The 16,895-nt window shown below is 44.2% G+C and overlaps 1 protein-coding gene across 2 annotated transcripts in view; it reads left to right on the plus strand.

Moving 5' to 3' along the window:
* Nucleotides 1-8,489, plus strand: part of TMEM25 (transmembrane protein 25) — a 105,583-nt gene extending 97,094 nt beyond the window's left edge. Inside the window, exons 8-9 of one of the 2 annotated variants that reach the window (XM_069740718.1) lie at nucleotides 3,246-3,314; nucleotides 7,412-8,489. In XM_069740718.1, coding sequence (XP_069596819.1) covers nucleotides 3,246-3,314; nucleotides 7,412-7,485 — 143 coding nt within the window. In that variant the 3' untranslated portion in view covers nucleotides 7,486-8,489. The remainder of the gene's footprint in view (nucleotides 1-3,245; nucleotides 3,315-7,411) is intronic. The other variant, XM_069740719.1, reaches the window with a different exon arrangement.
* The last annotated feature ends 8,406 nt before the right edge of the window (nucleotides 8,490-16,895 follow it).

Here is a 16,895-nt window from a genome sequence, read left to right on the forward strand (position 1 = left end):
ACAGAAAAAGACAACAATGAGCAAATCAGGGTCACAGATAAAAGAAATTTAGGCTGTACAGTACTGATGGTAACAGACCTAGCGACCCTCCTAGTACGTTTAGGGCAATCAGAAATAACATGAGCAGAATCACCACAGTAAAAACACAGCCTATTCTGACGTCTGAATTCCTGCCGTTCTGTTCTATTCAAAATCCTATCACATTGCATAGGCTCAGGACTCTGCTCAGAGGACACTGCCATATGGTGCATAGCTTTGCGCTCGCGCAGACGCCGATCAATCTGAATGGCTAGAGACATAGATTCGCTCAAACCAGTAGGCGTAGGGAAGCCCACCATAACATCTTTAAGGGCTTCAGAAAGACCTTTTCTGAAAATAGCAGCCAGAGCATCCTCATTCCATTTAGTGAGCACAGACCATTTCCTAAATTTCTGGCAGTATAATTCTGCCGCTTCCTGACCTTGACACAGGGCCAACAGGGTTTTTTCTGCATGATCCACAGAATTAGGTTCGTCATTTAATAATCCGAGCGCTTGAAAAAATGCGTCTACATTTAGCAATGCCGGATCTCCTGATTCAAAGGAGAATGCCCAGTCCTGAGGGTCACCACGCAGCAAGGATATGATGATTTTAACTTGCTGAATGGGATCACCAGAAGAACGTGGTTTCAAAGCAAAAAACAATTTGCAGTTATTTTTAAAGTTCAAAAACTTGGATCTGTCCCCAAAAAAACAAATCAGGAGTAGGAATTCTAGGCTCCAAAGCCGGAGTCTGGACAACATAATCTTGGATACTCTGTACTCTTGCAGCAAGTTGATCCACATGAGAAAACAAACCCTGAACATCCATGCCAGAGCATAAATCCTGAACCACCCAGAGATCAAGAGGAAAAAAAAGACAAAACAGAGCACAGAAAAAAAAATGGCTCAGATTTTTTTTTTCCCTTCTTTTGAGATGCATTTAATTCATTTTTGGCCACTTGTACTGTTATGATCTTGTGGTTTAGGAGCAACATGGGACGAGCTCTGAAGGAAGTGGTACCTGTACTGACCGCAGTCCCTAAGCTCAACACAACACTAGAAGTAGCCGTGGGATGCTCCTGACACTCCCTAGGCACCTCGTCACAGCCTGAGAACTAACTACCCCTAAAGATAGAAGCAGGAAAACTATCTTGCCTCAGAGAAAATCCCCAAAGGATAGATAGCCCCCCCACAAGTAATGACTGTAAGTCGAGAGGTAAAAGACATACACAGAATGAAACCAGGATGTAGCACAGGAGGCCAGTCTAGCTAGATAGATAGGACAGGATGGAATACTGTGCGGTCAGTATAAAACACTACAAAAAATCCACACAGAGTTTACAAAAATCTCCACACCTGACTAAAGGTGTGGAGGGTAAATCTGCTTCCCAGAGCTTCCAGCTTCACTGAATTAATTCATACTGACAAGCTGGACAAAACATAGAAAGCACAGAACGGATAAGTCCACAACCTGTGGACAGAAAAGAGCAAGCAAGGACTTAACTTTGCAGAACTGGTCAGGATAACAGGGAAATCCAAAAGAGATGTGAATCCAACCAGGAACCATTGACAAGTGGCACAAGCTGAAGGAAAGAGCCAGGCTAAATAGCCGAGCAGAATTGACAATCAGAGGAAGCAGCTGCTGACTGCTAAATCCAAGGAGCAGCCATACCACTTAAAACCACCGGAGGGAGCCCAAGAGCAGAACTCACAAAAGTGCCACTTAGAACCACCGGAGGGAGCCCAAGAGCGGAATTCACAACACTTCTGCCTGCAACATCCTTCAGCATGACTGGTTTGGCAATGGATCAATAATGGTGTGGGGTGGCATTTCTTTGAAGGGCCGCACAGCCCTCCATGTGCTCGCCAGCGGTAGCCTGACTGCCATTAGGTACCGAGATAAGATCCTCAGACCCTTTGTGAGACCATATGCTGGTGCGGTTGGCCCTGGGTTCCTCCTAATGCAGGACAATGCCAGACCTCATGTGGCTGGAGTGTGTCAACAGTTCCTGCAAGATGAAGGCATTGAAGCTATGGACTGGCCCGCCTTTTCCCTAGACCTGAATCCGATTGAACACATCTGGGACATCATGTCTCGCACCATCCACCAACGTCACGTTGCACCACAGACTGTCCATGAGTTGGCTGATACTTTAGTCAAGATCTGGGAGGAGATCCCTCAGGAGATCATCCGCCGCCTCATCAGGAGCATGCCAAGGCGTTGTAGGGAGGTCATACAGGCACATGGAGGAAACACACAACTTAACATCATTTCCTTGTCTTGAGGCATTTCCACTGAAGTTGGATAAGCCTGTAACTTGATTTTCCTCTTTGATTTTGAGTATCATTCCAAATCCAGACCTCCGTGGGATATTCATTTTGATTTACATTGATCATTTTTATGTTTTATTGTTCTCAACACATTCCACTAGGTAATGAATAAAGATTTGCAACTGTAATATTTCATATTTCCACATAGGATGTGGTATTTTAGTGTTCCCTTTATTTTTTTGAGCAGTGTATATCATGCATAGTTTTGACATCTGATTAGTGTAGAAATGGCTTGGCAAATATTGCATTTCCATTTTTGCGAAGTGAGGTCTGAATGTTAGATGTTGGGTCTTGTTTAGGGGAAATTCTCTCCCCTTACATTTATTAGCACCTCTTTGCTGTGAGAGATGCTTCCAGGTGTCCAGGGATAACAGATTTTGATTGATCTAATCCATGACACCTCTCTTCCTTTTAGAGATTGATTCCCATATTGTCTCACAAGCTTCTCTCACCAGTTTCTCCCAGATAGCCCATCAGCGTTCCCATGATCACTTCCCTTCTTGTTCTGCACAGTAAAGTGATACTGCTGTAAGGCTAGACTCCATCGCAGCAGTTTACTCTGGTCGCTGACCACCTGATGTTACCGGCTAAGATGGCTATGAGCGGTCACTATTGTAAAATTTCCTATAGAGGGAGATGGCTATTTTAGAGTGTTTGGGGTCCACTTTTCTGAAAATTATTTTTTTTTAAGCAGGAGTTGTCCAGTAGTGGACAATTCCTTTAATTTATTTTGCACCTTACCCTATGTTGCCTGGGCTGTGCCTTTATAATTCCCCACATTTTTTATTTCTTACAGCTTTCATGGATGGTTTTCTTTTACTATGGAATCGAACAAAGACACTGTAGTAGAATTGTTTGACTCTTCTGTTATATCTAATATTGTCTGTGCCTCAGGGTCCGGAAACTCTGCCTGCGACACACAGGAGGACGTGTCGGCGCCCAGCGGGACAGCTACTGAGTCATGTAAGTAAGAATGTCAGTGTGTATTGGAAGGGATCTTTTCACCATGCGCACACCACACTGATACAGCAGATATAAGGAAGTCCAGCTGAATTAGTCCCTGGGGTTTGGATATGTGAGCAGCCAGTCCCATCTATCTCTCTGACTGCTAGTATACCCGGCCCTGGACAAACCCTATTAATTTTCTCATCACTATACGTGCTGGAGTCTGCTTTTTCAGGTTTACATCACTGAGGCTACTAACCTCGATGATGCATATCTCTGCTCAAGGACCTGTCCGGTGGCTATTTTACAAAATATAAGCAATAAAGTTCAACACTTAAAGTAAAAATCAACTGTTTTCTTTCTGTTTTATTGTGTATGTGCAGCCGATTTTCATCTAAGCATATGTTGCCTTCTGTTAGGCTAGCTTCACACTCAAGTTCCACCGTTAAAATGACTAACAATGGAAAAAAGGCCAAATGGACTCCATTATTGTCTGCAGGGTCCACCTGATGCAGTTTCTATAATGAAACAGAAAAACAGAAGTCTAAATCCCAGTGTGAACATAGCCTTACTATATCTGTAAACATAAGGATGAATGACCTCGGGGAGATCAAAACATCCAACACCGCGGAGACACCATCACGTGTTTCTCAACGCAGTGATCCAGAACATGCATGCATTTGCATACTTCCCATAAATGATGGGGGCAGTGTTCTGGATCACTGCGTTGAGAAACACGTGATGGTGTCTCCGCGGCTTTTCTACATGCATTTGCATATTTCCCATAAGGGATGGGGGCAGTGTTCTGGATCACTGTGTTGACAAACATGTGATGGTGTCTCCGCGGTGTTTGATGTTTTGATCTCCCCGAGGTCATTCATCCTTATGTTTATAGTCCTTTTACTAGGCACTGCTCCTAATAGCCAGTTTCCTACTCCACACTGATGAGGGGCAAATACCCCGAAACAGCTGTCTGTAGATGGATACCATGTTTTGGCATAGGTGGTTTTCCTTTTGGATGCTGCCCTTCCCGTGGTTGTTCCTTCCCGGTGAAAGACCTGGCTATTTATTGCTTGTGTTGAGAAACACGTGATGGTGTCTCCGCGGCTTTTCTGCATGCATTTACTATATCTGTGTCTCACATTCATAGTCGTCACCCCATTGCGACAAGTTATAGAGAGGCATGCAGGCAGCTGTGGTTGGAGACAAAGAGGCACAAATATAGTTCAAAATGCACCAAATTTCTGGTGCCCGTGGCATGTCACATTTATTAAGTGTTTTAGACAGTGCTATTCTTTAACAGACCCAACTTGTCTAAAAGGGGATGTCCTGTCTCAGAAGAAAAGGCTGCAATCAAAATAGAAGAATATTGAAAGGAGGGCGAGATTAGATGGCATGTGACCGCAAGTATGCAAATCATGTATGTGGTCATGTGACTGCCCATCCACATGGGCAATACAAGGGAATGGTCACAGTAAGCACACCGCATGCTGCCACAAGTTGGCAGTCTGCGGTCACATAGAATGATTGTAAAATATTTTTCTGAGGCTGGACAATCCCTTTAGATTCAATCTAATTGTACCAAAAATTGGTCTAACATAAGCGAACCAGGAGGTGGTGTAAAGTTAAAAGGCCTGATTTATCAAGAAGAGAATTGTGATGTGTGCTGGAGTCATGGAAATGATGTGATCTGTAAATAACATTGGTCCTAGTGTAATAACAGATAAACCAGAAGGTTTCCCTAACAACAGCGTGAAGTTGGTTTTCGCAAGTGTTCCCAGCTCAGTGGTACTCACTGATTTTGCTGCTCTGCTCCTCCCCATGTCAGTTACCTCATGCAGTTCTTCCAACTCTGCTGGATTTACCTGCTTTCTCCATCTGGCTATAGGGAGGCACAGCCAGATCTTGCGGGAATTTAAACTTGCTGTGTCCTGCATGGTTTGACTTGCCCAGCCTATTCCCTGCCAACAGGGGATATATTGGTCTGCCCATCATCCCGTTCCCTGCCTGAACTTAGGTTCCTGTTCATCTCCAGCGTTCAGTCTGTGTGTTATTTGATCTCATCTCCCTTGTTACTGACCCGGCTCGTTAACATACCTCTACTCCCGACCTCAGCTTGTATTGTGAACACAATCTCTGACCATATGACTACACTTCTGTCTTTGCCCCTCTGCTCCGCTTTCCTGCTTTGACTCGTGGGTCAGCTGCTGCAGGTCTGGGGATTGCTTTGGAGGCCAAGCCTATCCTCACCATCAGATGCTCTAGTGAAAAACAGGTAGTCTTTTACTTACACCCCTCCAGGCTAAGACTGGCCCATGGTACAGTGGGTCCACACCCACCACCATCATGGTAAGTTCAGGCCATGGACCACGCTGACCAATCAGGTCCCAGAAACTCCAAATCTAATGTACAAGTCTTGTATAATGCTGTTCTTAACGTGAGCATCAAAAACAGCTGATGCAAGCAATTTCAGTAGTGGGATCTCAGCTGCAGGTTTTGTCCACCACCATTTCCACCTTGTCCCATTCCCCGACCGTGACAGGCCATCCATCCTCGGTGTCAACTTCTTCTCCTCAGGAGCCACTTAAGGCTCCAGATTCTGGTGGAGCAACTGAGCTTCGGCTTCCGTTCCCGTTCTACTATGACAGAGACTACACAGAGAGCCACGGCTTCATAAACTAGTGCCAGATCCACGTCATTCTCCACGCTCATCTTTTCCCTTTGGACTAGACCAAAATTGCCTTTATTAATAGATACAGAGAAGACAGGCTAACGGAGCACCAGGCTGGTGGTCAGGGGAGATGTTGATTGAGAAAGGTCCGATGCAGCTCCTGCCGGGTGCCGCAGGAGAGGAATAAACAGTGAGTTGCAGGATACTCTGGTAACATGGGAGTGCACAGGACACAGATGAAAGGATTAAAAGTTTCTTTGTTTATTGAAATCCACAACGCGTTTCGACGGAACAGCTCCATCAGGTGGCAGTATACAGAGAGTGGGCCAGAGTAAGTATATAAAGGAGCAGCAACCAATGAGATTTAAGGAGCAATTATTCGGTACACATGATTAGATGGGATCACATGATTAATTAAGATACAAGTCGCAAACGCAGTTTAAAAACATATATATCAAAAACGGTAAAAAAGACAGGATATAGCATAATTATATAAAATCGAATAGAATAAAAACTCTAAAATGCATAAAAATAATAAGAGAACGGCGCAAAATTTTTCCTATAGCAAAATGGTGCTGGTGCATGTGCAGTAGCGTCTATGACTTGACAATAGATGCTACTGTGCAAGCGCCATTGCCACTTTGCTGGAGGGAAAAAAAATTGTGGCTGCGCCTGTGCAGTAGCATATATAGACAAGCGATAGATGCTACTGCGCATGCGCTGCTGCCATTTTGCTGGAGGAAAAAAAATTTGGTGGTGAAACTTGCGCCCTAGCATCTATTGGTAAAAGATAGATGCTATTGCGCAGGCGCTGATGCCATTTTGCTGAATGTAAAAAAAATTTTAACCCCACAATATTATATGCATTATGTAAAATAGGGGGAAGGTCAGTGAAGGATCAGTGACCTGTCAGAAGCCGATATGGATGCATATGTTAGCAGAGCATCACATATAGCCCTGCCCGCAGGCCGCCCCCTTGGAGCAACAGAATCTCATTACCTGAAAATAAAGATTACACAACAGCCACAGGACGGATTTCATCACCAGGTCTCATTAATCAGTATAATGGCGCCGATCTGACACTGTCTGTGGGTTACTGTGCACAATCCTGCTGACAGGTTCCCTTTAAAAGTATTTCAGTAGCTTTCATACAGATAAGGGCGGCTTCAGACGTCTATATAAATGGGTCCGAGCACAGACTACAATGCACACGCTGACTGTTGCTCTCCTGGTCTGAACACTGCAGCGTTCTACACATATATGAAGCAGTCTCACTGGGAGACTCTCGGCCAGTCTGGGCATTGTGGTCCAGGCTCGGGCCCATTTGCACAAACGTAACAACCATTTAACAACCGTAACCCATTTAATCTTTATTAAAATTTGGTAAAACCTCTTAATCCTTTATAATAAGCTGCATTTTTTGTTTTCTCTCTCGTCTCTGCAGGGTTTGATCGGTTTCCACTTGTTGGCTACATCTATAAAGCATCAAGTGTAAGCAGTGATGAGATCTGGCTGTAATTACCTGTTCTATGAACAGACTTTCCTCCAAGTGTTAGAGAAACTTTCTTGTGCGGGATGTTTCACCAAACATTGGACAATACATTGTATCAAACATTGAGCCTAAAATCCATTCCTAGGCACTTTGATAATGCATTTCCCAATCTGGCCCCCAGCTGTGTACGCCAATGAAACCTAGCCCATAGCAATGTAAGGCTTACTACATAGGACAGGCTGGCTTTGTGTACAGCTATTGCTGCTATAGCTGCCTCTTCGCCTCATTTTGCTTTTTATACTCAGTTTTCAGTACTCCAAATACTACATGGACGTATACTATACAGTATCCATAGATGTCTATAGAGAGACCTTTGCCAAGACAGTCTCATTTAGGGTATGCGCACTTGACTTCTTTTTCAGTCGTCCGAACCGGACGAGTTTTTCAAGAGGGAGAAAGATGCTGAGAGACTCCTGGGTGTCTTTTGAACCTTCCTAAACATATGAAGAATAGTCAGCTCACTTTGATTAACCGCTTGGCACCTGTGGAAACTTTAAAAGACTGAACATATGAGCAGCAAGTCGTTATTACTTAGAAATACATATGTATATTCTATTGAACATTTAGGAATCGCTTTTTCAGGCCATTTTCGAAGTTGAATCTGCCAGAAAAAAAAGTGTCCACATATCCTTAAGGCTTCCAGAATATTAGCAGAATTATGTGAACTGCAGACTATTCCAAAGGAACATGATCTGATCGACTTTACAGGGTCAGTCCCTTCGGACTAAGTCATCCTCTACCCATAGGGGACAATGGTAAGCCATCTATGACAGAAAGGTGTTTAATCACACAGGGTATTTGCAATTCACTGAATAACCAAAGACCAATCCGACCAGTGCGCCCACGCTGCTCCCTGTCCATGATAAAAGCATCTTTAACAGGCCCATGAGCTCCAGAACTGGATCCGGAAGCAATAAAAAATACTTGGCCTCGTCTGATCACATTTCTTAATAACATTTTCGTCTGCATCATGTCTGGGTGCAGTTATTTTACTTGGGGAGTAGACAGCACCAGGATGCAATATGGGATACAAGAAAGAGACACCATGATGTTCTGGGCAATGTTCTCCTTAACATACAGTACAGACCAAAAGTTTGGACACACCTTCTCATTTAAAGATTTTTCTGTATTTTCGTGACCATGAAAATTGTACATTCACACTGAAGGCATCAAAACTATGAATTAACACATGTGGAATTATATACTTAACAAATAAGTGTGATACAGCTGAAATTATGTCTTATATTCTAGGTTCTTCAAAGTAGCCACCTTTTGATTTGATGACTGTTTTGCACACTCTTGGCATTCTCTTGATGAGCTTCAAGAGTTAGTCACCGGGAATGGTTTTCACTTCACAGGTGTGCCCTGTCAGGTTTAATAAGTGGGATTTCTTGCCTTATAAATGGTGTTGGGACCATCAGTTGTGTTGAGCAGAAGTCTGGTGGATACACAGCTGATAGTACTACTGAATAGACTGTTAGCTGCTTTTTCTTGCCATAATACAAATTCTAAGTAAAGAAAAACGAGTGGCCATCATTACTTTAAGAAATGAAGGTCAGTCAGTCCGAAAAATTGGGAAAACTTTGAAAGTGTCCCCAAGTGCAGTTGCAAAAACCATCAAGCGCTACAAAGAAACTGGCTCACATGAGAACCACCCCAGGAAAGGAAGACCAAGAGTCACCTCTGCTTCTGAGGATAAGTTTATCCGAGTCACCAGCATCAGAAATCGCAGGTTAACAGCAGCTCAGATTAGAGACCAGGTCAATGCCACACAGAGTTCTAGCAGCAGACACTTCTTTACAACAACTGTTAAGAGGAGACTTTATGCAGCAGGCCTTCATGGTAAATAGCTGCTAGGAAACCACTGCTAAGGACAGGCAACAAGCAGAAGAGACTTGTTTGGGCTAAAGAACACAAGGAATGGACATTAGACCAGTGGAAATCTGTGCTTTGGTCTGATGAGTCCAAATTTGAGATCTTTGGTTCCAACCACGATGTCTTTGTGAACGGATGGACTCTACATGCCTGGTTCCCACCGTGAAATATGGAGGAGGAGGTGTGATAGTGTGGGGGTGCTTTGCTGGTGACACTGTGGGGGATTTATTCAAAATTGAAGGCATACTGAACCAGCATGACTACCACAGCATCTTGCAGCGGCATGCTACTCCATCCGATTTGCGTTTAGTTGGGCCATCATTTATTTTTCAACAGGACAATGACCCCAAACACACCTTCAGGCTGTGTTAAGGCTATTTGACCAAGAAGGAGAGTGATGGGGTGCTACGCCAGATGACCTGGCCTCCACAGTCACCAGACCTGAACCCAATCGAGATGGTTTGGGGTGAGCTGGACCGCAGAGTGAAGGCAAAAGGGCCAACAAGTGCTAAGCATCTCTGGGAACTCCTTCAAGATTGTTGGAAGACCATTCCCGGTGACTACCTCTTGAAGCTCATCAAGAGAATGCCAAGAGTGTGCAAAGCAGTCAAGCAAAAGGTGGCTACTTTGAAGAAACTAGAATATACAGTTAGGTCCATATATATTTGGACAGAGACAAAATTTTTCTAATTTTGGTTATAGACATTACCACAATGAATTTTAAACAAAACAATTCAGATGCAGATGAAGTTCAGATGTTCAGCTTTCGTTTGAGGGTATCCACATTAAAATTGGATGAAGGGTTTAGGAGTTTCAGCTCCTTAACATGTGCCACCCTGTTTTTAAAGGGACCAAAAGTAATTGGACAGATTCAATAGTTTTAAATAAAATGTTCATTTTTAGTACTTGGCTGAAAACCCTTTGTTGGCAATGACTGCCTGAAGTCTTGAACTCATGGACACCACCAGACTCTGTGTTTCCGCCTTTTTGATGCTCTGCCAGGCCTTCACTGCGGTGGTTTTCAGTTGCTGTTTGTTTGTGGGCCTTTCTGTCTGAAGTTTAATCTTTAACAAGTGAAATGCTGCTCAATTGGGTTGAGATCAGGTGACTGACTTGGCCATTCAAGAATATTCCACTTCTTTGCTTTAATAAACTCCTGGGTTGCTTTGGCTTTATGTTTTGGGTCATTGTCCATCTGTAGTATGAAACGACGACCAATGAGTTTGGCTGCATGTGGCTGGATCTGAGCACACAGTATGGCGGCTCTGAATACCTCAGAATTCATTCGGCTGCTTCTGTCCTGTGTCCCATCATCAATAAACACTAGTGACCCAGTGCCACTGGCAGCCATGCATGCCCAAGACATCACACTGCCTCCACCGTGTTTTACAGATGATGTGCTATGCTTTGGATCATGAGCTGTACCACGCCTTCGCCATACTTTTCTCTTTCCATAATTCTGGTAGAGTTTGATCTTGGTTTCATCTGTCCAAAGAATGTTCTTCCAGAACTGTGCTGGCTTTTTTAGATGTTTTTTAAGAAAAGTCCAGTCTAGCCTTTTTATTTTTGATGCTTATGAGTGGCTTGCAGCATTCAGTGAACCCTCTATATTTACTTTCATGCATTCTTCTCTTTATGGTAGATTTGGATATTGATACGCCGACCTCCTGGAGACTGTTGTTCACTTGGTTGGCTGTTGTGAAGGGGTTTCTCTTCACCATGGCGCCCTGGTCTTTTTGCATTGATGAGTTCACCAGTGTTTTCTTTCTTTCTCAGGATGTACCAAACTGTAGATTTTGCCACTCCTAATATTGTAGCAATTTCTCGGATGAGTTTTTTCTGTTTTCGCAGCATAAGGATGGCTTGTTTCACCTGCATGGAGAGCTCCTTTGACCGCATATTTACTTCATAGCAAAACCTTCCAAATGCAAGCACCACACCTCAAATCAACTCCAGGCCTTTTATCTGCTTAATTGAGAATGACATAACGAAGGGATTGCCCACACCTGTCCATGAAATAGCCTTGGAGTCAATTGTCCAATTACTTTTGGTCCCTTGAAAAACAGGGTGGCACATGTTAAGGAGCTGAAACTCCTAAACCCTTCATCCAATTTTAATGTGGATACCCTCAAATGAAAGCTGAAAGTCTGAACTTCAACTGCATCTGAATTGTTTAGTTTAAAATTCATTGTGGTAATGTCTATAACCAAAATTAGAAAAATGTCTCTGTCCAAATACATATGGACCTAACTGTAAGACATAATTTCAGTTGTTTCACACTTTTTTGTTAAGTATATAATTCCAAATGTGTTAATTCATAGTTTTGATGACTTCAGTGTGAATGTACAATTTTCATAGTCATGAAAATACAGAAAAATCTTTAAATGAGAAGCTGTGTCCAAACTTTTGGTCTGTACTGTATAGCTCCGAAGGAAGACCTTGCAATGTATTCCACTGTGTGGTGGGATATGTCACCCACACATCCCTTTCTCCCTGTCACAACATACACGGCCTAGAGAAGTCCTGTCACCTAAGTGATCAAGCATGGTAATGCTCCATATAGGAACAGCTATGTCCCCTAGAGCTATCCCGACCGGTGACATACTGTGGCATCCATCACCATTTGTGCCCCACTGTAAAAAATGTAATTGACAAACATTTTTTTCGGGACACTATTGTACAGTGGGGGAAATAAGTATTTGATCCCTTGCTGATTTTGTAAGTTTGCCCACTGACAAAGACATGAACAGTCTATAATTTTAAGGGTAGGGTAATTTTAAAAATTCAGAAAATCACATTGCATAAAGTGTATAAATTTATTTGCATTTTGCAGTGAGAAATAAGTATTTGATCCCTCTGTCCAACAAGATTTCATACTTGGTGGCAAAACCATTGTTGGCAAGGCACAGCAGTCAGACTTTTTTTTTGGAGTTGATGATGAAGTTTGCGCACATGTCAGGAGGAATTTTGGTCCCCTCCTCTTTGAAGATCATCTCTAAATCATTAATATTTTGAGGCTATGCAGTGGTTTATTCAACACGATTATGGGTTCTCATGTCCTAATATGATATGTGGTATTTCCTGATGAAGGGGACATGAGAACACCCGAAACACATTGAATAAACCACTTTGAATCCTTGAGAATTTCCTGGAATTTATCCCCACGGCAGCGCAGAGCTACCCCACTGATTCCTACTGAACATATGACGCTATCAGGTCGTGGATCGACTTGTGGATCTGCAGCAGCCACCATTCTTACATGTTTGTATCTCATCCTCAACAGGTGAACAAATTTCTTGGTGTATCTACTTTCGTAACGTGGATAAGACTCTATCGCGCCTTTTTGTCTCCCTTTTTTCTTTTATTTTGTTAGCATTTTAGGAGGTTTAAAGATGTAGCAGTAGTTTTATATTTTTTCAAGGAAATTTACAAAATTTATTTTTTTAGGGACTTATCCATGTTTGAAGTGCCTTTAAGGGTCCCATATATTGGCAGCAAAGCCTGGCTGGGAACTGAGATTAGTGACCAGAGGTTACCGCTATGATGTCACCCCCCGGTCATTGACGCTGCATTCCCAGCAGCTCATTCACCAGTGGTTTTCTGCTGGGACGGTCGCATCTCGGTCGCATCCCCCAGACTTGGATTACTGCTTTGGACACAATGACGGATAGGTATGATATATTGTTGTTTTTTATTTTACTTTTATTATAGGAGATCAAGGGCTTTGGTGGAATTAGGCGAGGTTGTAAGTAAGGTTTAATTAAGATTATTAAAGGTGTCTGTGTCATTTTTTTCAAATAAAGGACTTAATTCTGGCTGTGTCTTTATTTACCACGCAACTATAGGATTAGCAATGAATAGGTGTCTTATAGACGCTTCTCCATTACTAAGCCGTGGGCTTGATGTCACCCCACAACTTGCCACCGCTACAAGGCAAGTGGGAAGAGCCGGACGAAGTGCCAGAACTGGCGCGGCTAATAGATGTGCCTTTTTGGGGCAGTTGTGGGCTGCTATTTTTAGGCTGGGGGGTTCAATATCCATGGCCTCTTACCAGCCTGAAAATACTAGCCATCAGCTGTGAGCTTTAGCAAGGCTGGTTGTCAAAAATGGGGGGTCCCCACGCCATTTTTTAAATTATTTATTTAAATAATTAAAAAATATGGCGTGCGGACCCCTCTATTCTTGATATCCAACCTTGCTGAAGCTGACAGATGAGGGTTGCAGCCCCCATCTGTGAGTTTTGTCTGGCTGGTTATCAAAAATAGTGGGGAACGGGGGGCGTGGCTATGTAGCTGAAGAAGAAGGAGGCATCCTAGGAGAGCTCCATACATCCTGAGCTGATTTTTGCTATAAATATTGTGCGTGACCGAGCGGTACTAACCCGGATCGGGACCCCATGCACCGGAGAGTCTGGTGGACCTTCTGGGAGACCGCTGTGGAGATTCGTGGAGCCGGGAGCTGCAGAAGCCAAAACAGGCAGGAGAACCCCATGTGCAGCGGCGGCCATCTTGGGAGCGCGCGCTAGGGAGCACAAGACACCGCGCTGTTTATTGCCGGAGCTGGACCTCCTACCATCTCGGAGGCAGCGGTGACCGACCGCACTGGTGGGCGCGACGAGGGACCTGCAAGGGGAAGCAGGAAAGACATACGGGACGCGGTGCTGCTCTCTGCTAGAGCCGGGTCCCCCTCATCTTGGAGGCGGTGGCGGTGGATAGTGCCGGTAAGCCGTGAGGACTGACGCAAGTGGCGGTACGTGCCTGGGGCAGCGGCCATCATATCAGTGCACACCCTGACAGATAGGGAAAGTGCGCTTCTAATCTTATCAGCGGCGCTGGGCGGTGAGTGTACGTCTGAAGAAGTAGGGGTGGTGCAGTGTGTGCCCTGAGAAAGTGGGACCTGCGCCCCCCTGTCGGGTGGACATTTTCCCTGCAAACGCCATAACATTACAGGGATTAACCCCTTTTCAGCTGCTCCCCTTATGGTAACTGTGGAATTGCACGGCTTGAGTGTTACAGCGGCTATCTTTATATACCGGATACCCTAAGCTGCCTGCCCAGTGGACTCCTGTCTTATAACCTCGGGCTCCATAATACAAGTCTCAAAATCGGAATACAGCTTATCCATAATTACTCCTTGGGTCGCTTTGTGAAATCCCCTTGTGAGTATCCATCATGCAGCACCCTAGAGGAGCATCGGCTGCTGAAAAATTAAAAAAATATGCCAAAGATGATCCTCATGATAATGTGCGCAATCTTAGAAATAATCCTACACCGTCTCAACGTAAAGGACGCCCCTCTGACAGCAACAGCAATGAGGAGGGAGGAGAGGATGAACTGACTCTTAAACAGGCATCAGAGCAGTTGATGCAGGCTATCTCCCTCACTAAATCAGCTCTTACGGAGAAAATAGAAGATGTGCATACTGAGGTGGGACGCCTGCATCATGACATGCAAACTATGAGAGGGCGCATCACGGAGGTTGAAACAAGGGTGTCTCATATTGAAGACACTATCACCCCTATGGAGGCTAAACTGACCAAAGCTGCCGGATCCGTAAATGCCTGGAAGCAAAAGGCAGACGACTTGGAAAATAGACTGCGCCGCAATAATATCCGAATTATAGGTCTCCCGGAGCGGTCGGAGGGTCAGCAGCCTGAACAGTTTCTGGAGGAATGGCTCAAGTCATCACTGGGAGATGGATTCTCCTCGACATTCGCGGTGGAAAGGGCCCATAGGGTCCCGACCAGGCCTCTTCCTCCTGGAGCCCCGCCGCGGCCTTTCCTGGCGCGTCTCCTTAATTGTAGAGACAGAGATATCATCCTCCGCTTGGCACGACAGAAGGGCCTCATCAAATTCGATAATGCTACCATATCGATTTTTCCAGATTTTTCCATGGAACTTCAAAAGCAGCGAGCACGATTTATGGATATCAAGAAACAACTTAGAGATAAGAACATCGTTTACTCCATGCTTTATCCGGCCCGGCTTCGTATCGTTCATAAGGGCTCCTCCTTATTCTTCACGGATCCAGCGGAGGCGACCGAGTGGTTGCGGTCTCGCGGGGGGTCGAATGCAGAAGACTCCTAACCTGAGTTCCCTGATTAATGGCAACATAGATAGAGCTTTCTGCCTGGGTGCGGAAAATATCAACATTACCGGACACTGAGTCCAGTGAGGGTATCCCCTATTCAATTTGACTGTGGGAGTATGGAAATATGCTCCCCTACTGTTCAAGTTTTGTTTAGTTTGGTTTTATATACTAGTTTTGGATGTTTACTAAGCATGGTTGCCTCTAATGCTAACTCTTTGCTCTGTGTGATGCCGCTAGACTGCACCCGAATGATAATGATATGTATCAATGCTCCCTTTAAGAGTAAATATGGGGGCTGAACTTATATGTATGACCTGGAACATACGAGGTATAAAAACTCCTCGAAAGAAAATTAAGGTGTTTTCGCAGATTAAAAGATATCACCCTCAAGTTGTAGCTCTGATAGAGACACATTTGACAAGAGACACGGCTCGATGTATGCAAAAGCCATGGGTACAATGGTCCCTATACGCATTCCACACTAGCTATTCAAGAGGGGTCTCTCTGCTGATACACAAAGAGGTCAGATGGGAGGCTAAAGAGGCGAGACGTGATCCGGAGGGTCGTTTCGTCTTTGTGCATGCATTTATTAACTCACGAGAGTATGTGTTGTTGTGTATCTATAACCCCCCTCCTGCTAACATGTCAATCCTACATATGGCTCTGGGCTTCTCCTTAAAATATCCGGAAGCCAATGTTATCTGTATGGGAGACTTTAATTTAATAATGAATCAGTCCATGGATAGATTGAGATTGGACGATGTGGACTCAGGGGAAGCTGTGCCTCAACACCCCTCACAATTAGCACTGTTTATGGAAGGGAGTGGGTGGCTAGATTTATGGAGAATAAACCATCCAGAAGTTAAGGGGTACACCTGCCACTCGTCTACTAGGCAGTCTTTATCTCGAATTGACTATATATTTGGGTCGGGTGGCTTGGCGTTACGGGTGGATAGCATTGAACATGGTAACCGGGGGATCTCAGATCATAGCCCGATCATTCTTAAACTTAAATATGGGCAATCCGATAATAGCAATAGGTCCTGGAAATTAAATCCCTTTTGGTTAAAATTGATAGACTCTAGTGATAGGACGGTTGATCAGTTGAATAGCTTTGTGCTGACACATTCGGAAATCCAAAACCTTGGTCTATTCTGGGATACCCTGAAGGCATACTTGAGAGGATGCTTGTCTTCTACTATTTCCTATATTAAGAGGGTGACGGCGAGGGAGGACGAGGAGATAGAGCAAAGATTAAAAGACTCGGAGGCCACTTATATAGCTAATCAGTCCAGCAGTAACAGAATTGAGTGGCTTACTTCCCAGAGATTGTATACCCAACATACAGATGCTAAGTCAAAGCGCAAATTATTTTTTACTCGTCAGTCCTACTTTGAGCTAGGGAATCAGG

The sequence above is a fragment of the Ranitomeya imitator genome, chromosome 10 (genome assembly GCF_032444005.1).
Source record: "Ranitomeya imitator isolate aRanImi1 chromosome 10, aRanImi1.pri, whole genome shotgun sequence".
In the NCBI taxonomy this organism is placed as follows: domain Eukaryota; kingdom Metazoa; phylum Chordata; class Amphibia; order Anura; family Dendrobatidae; genus Ranitomeya; species Ranitomeya imitator.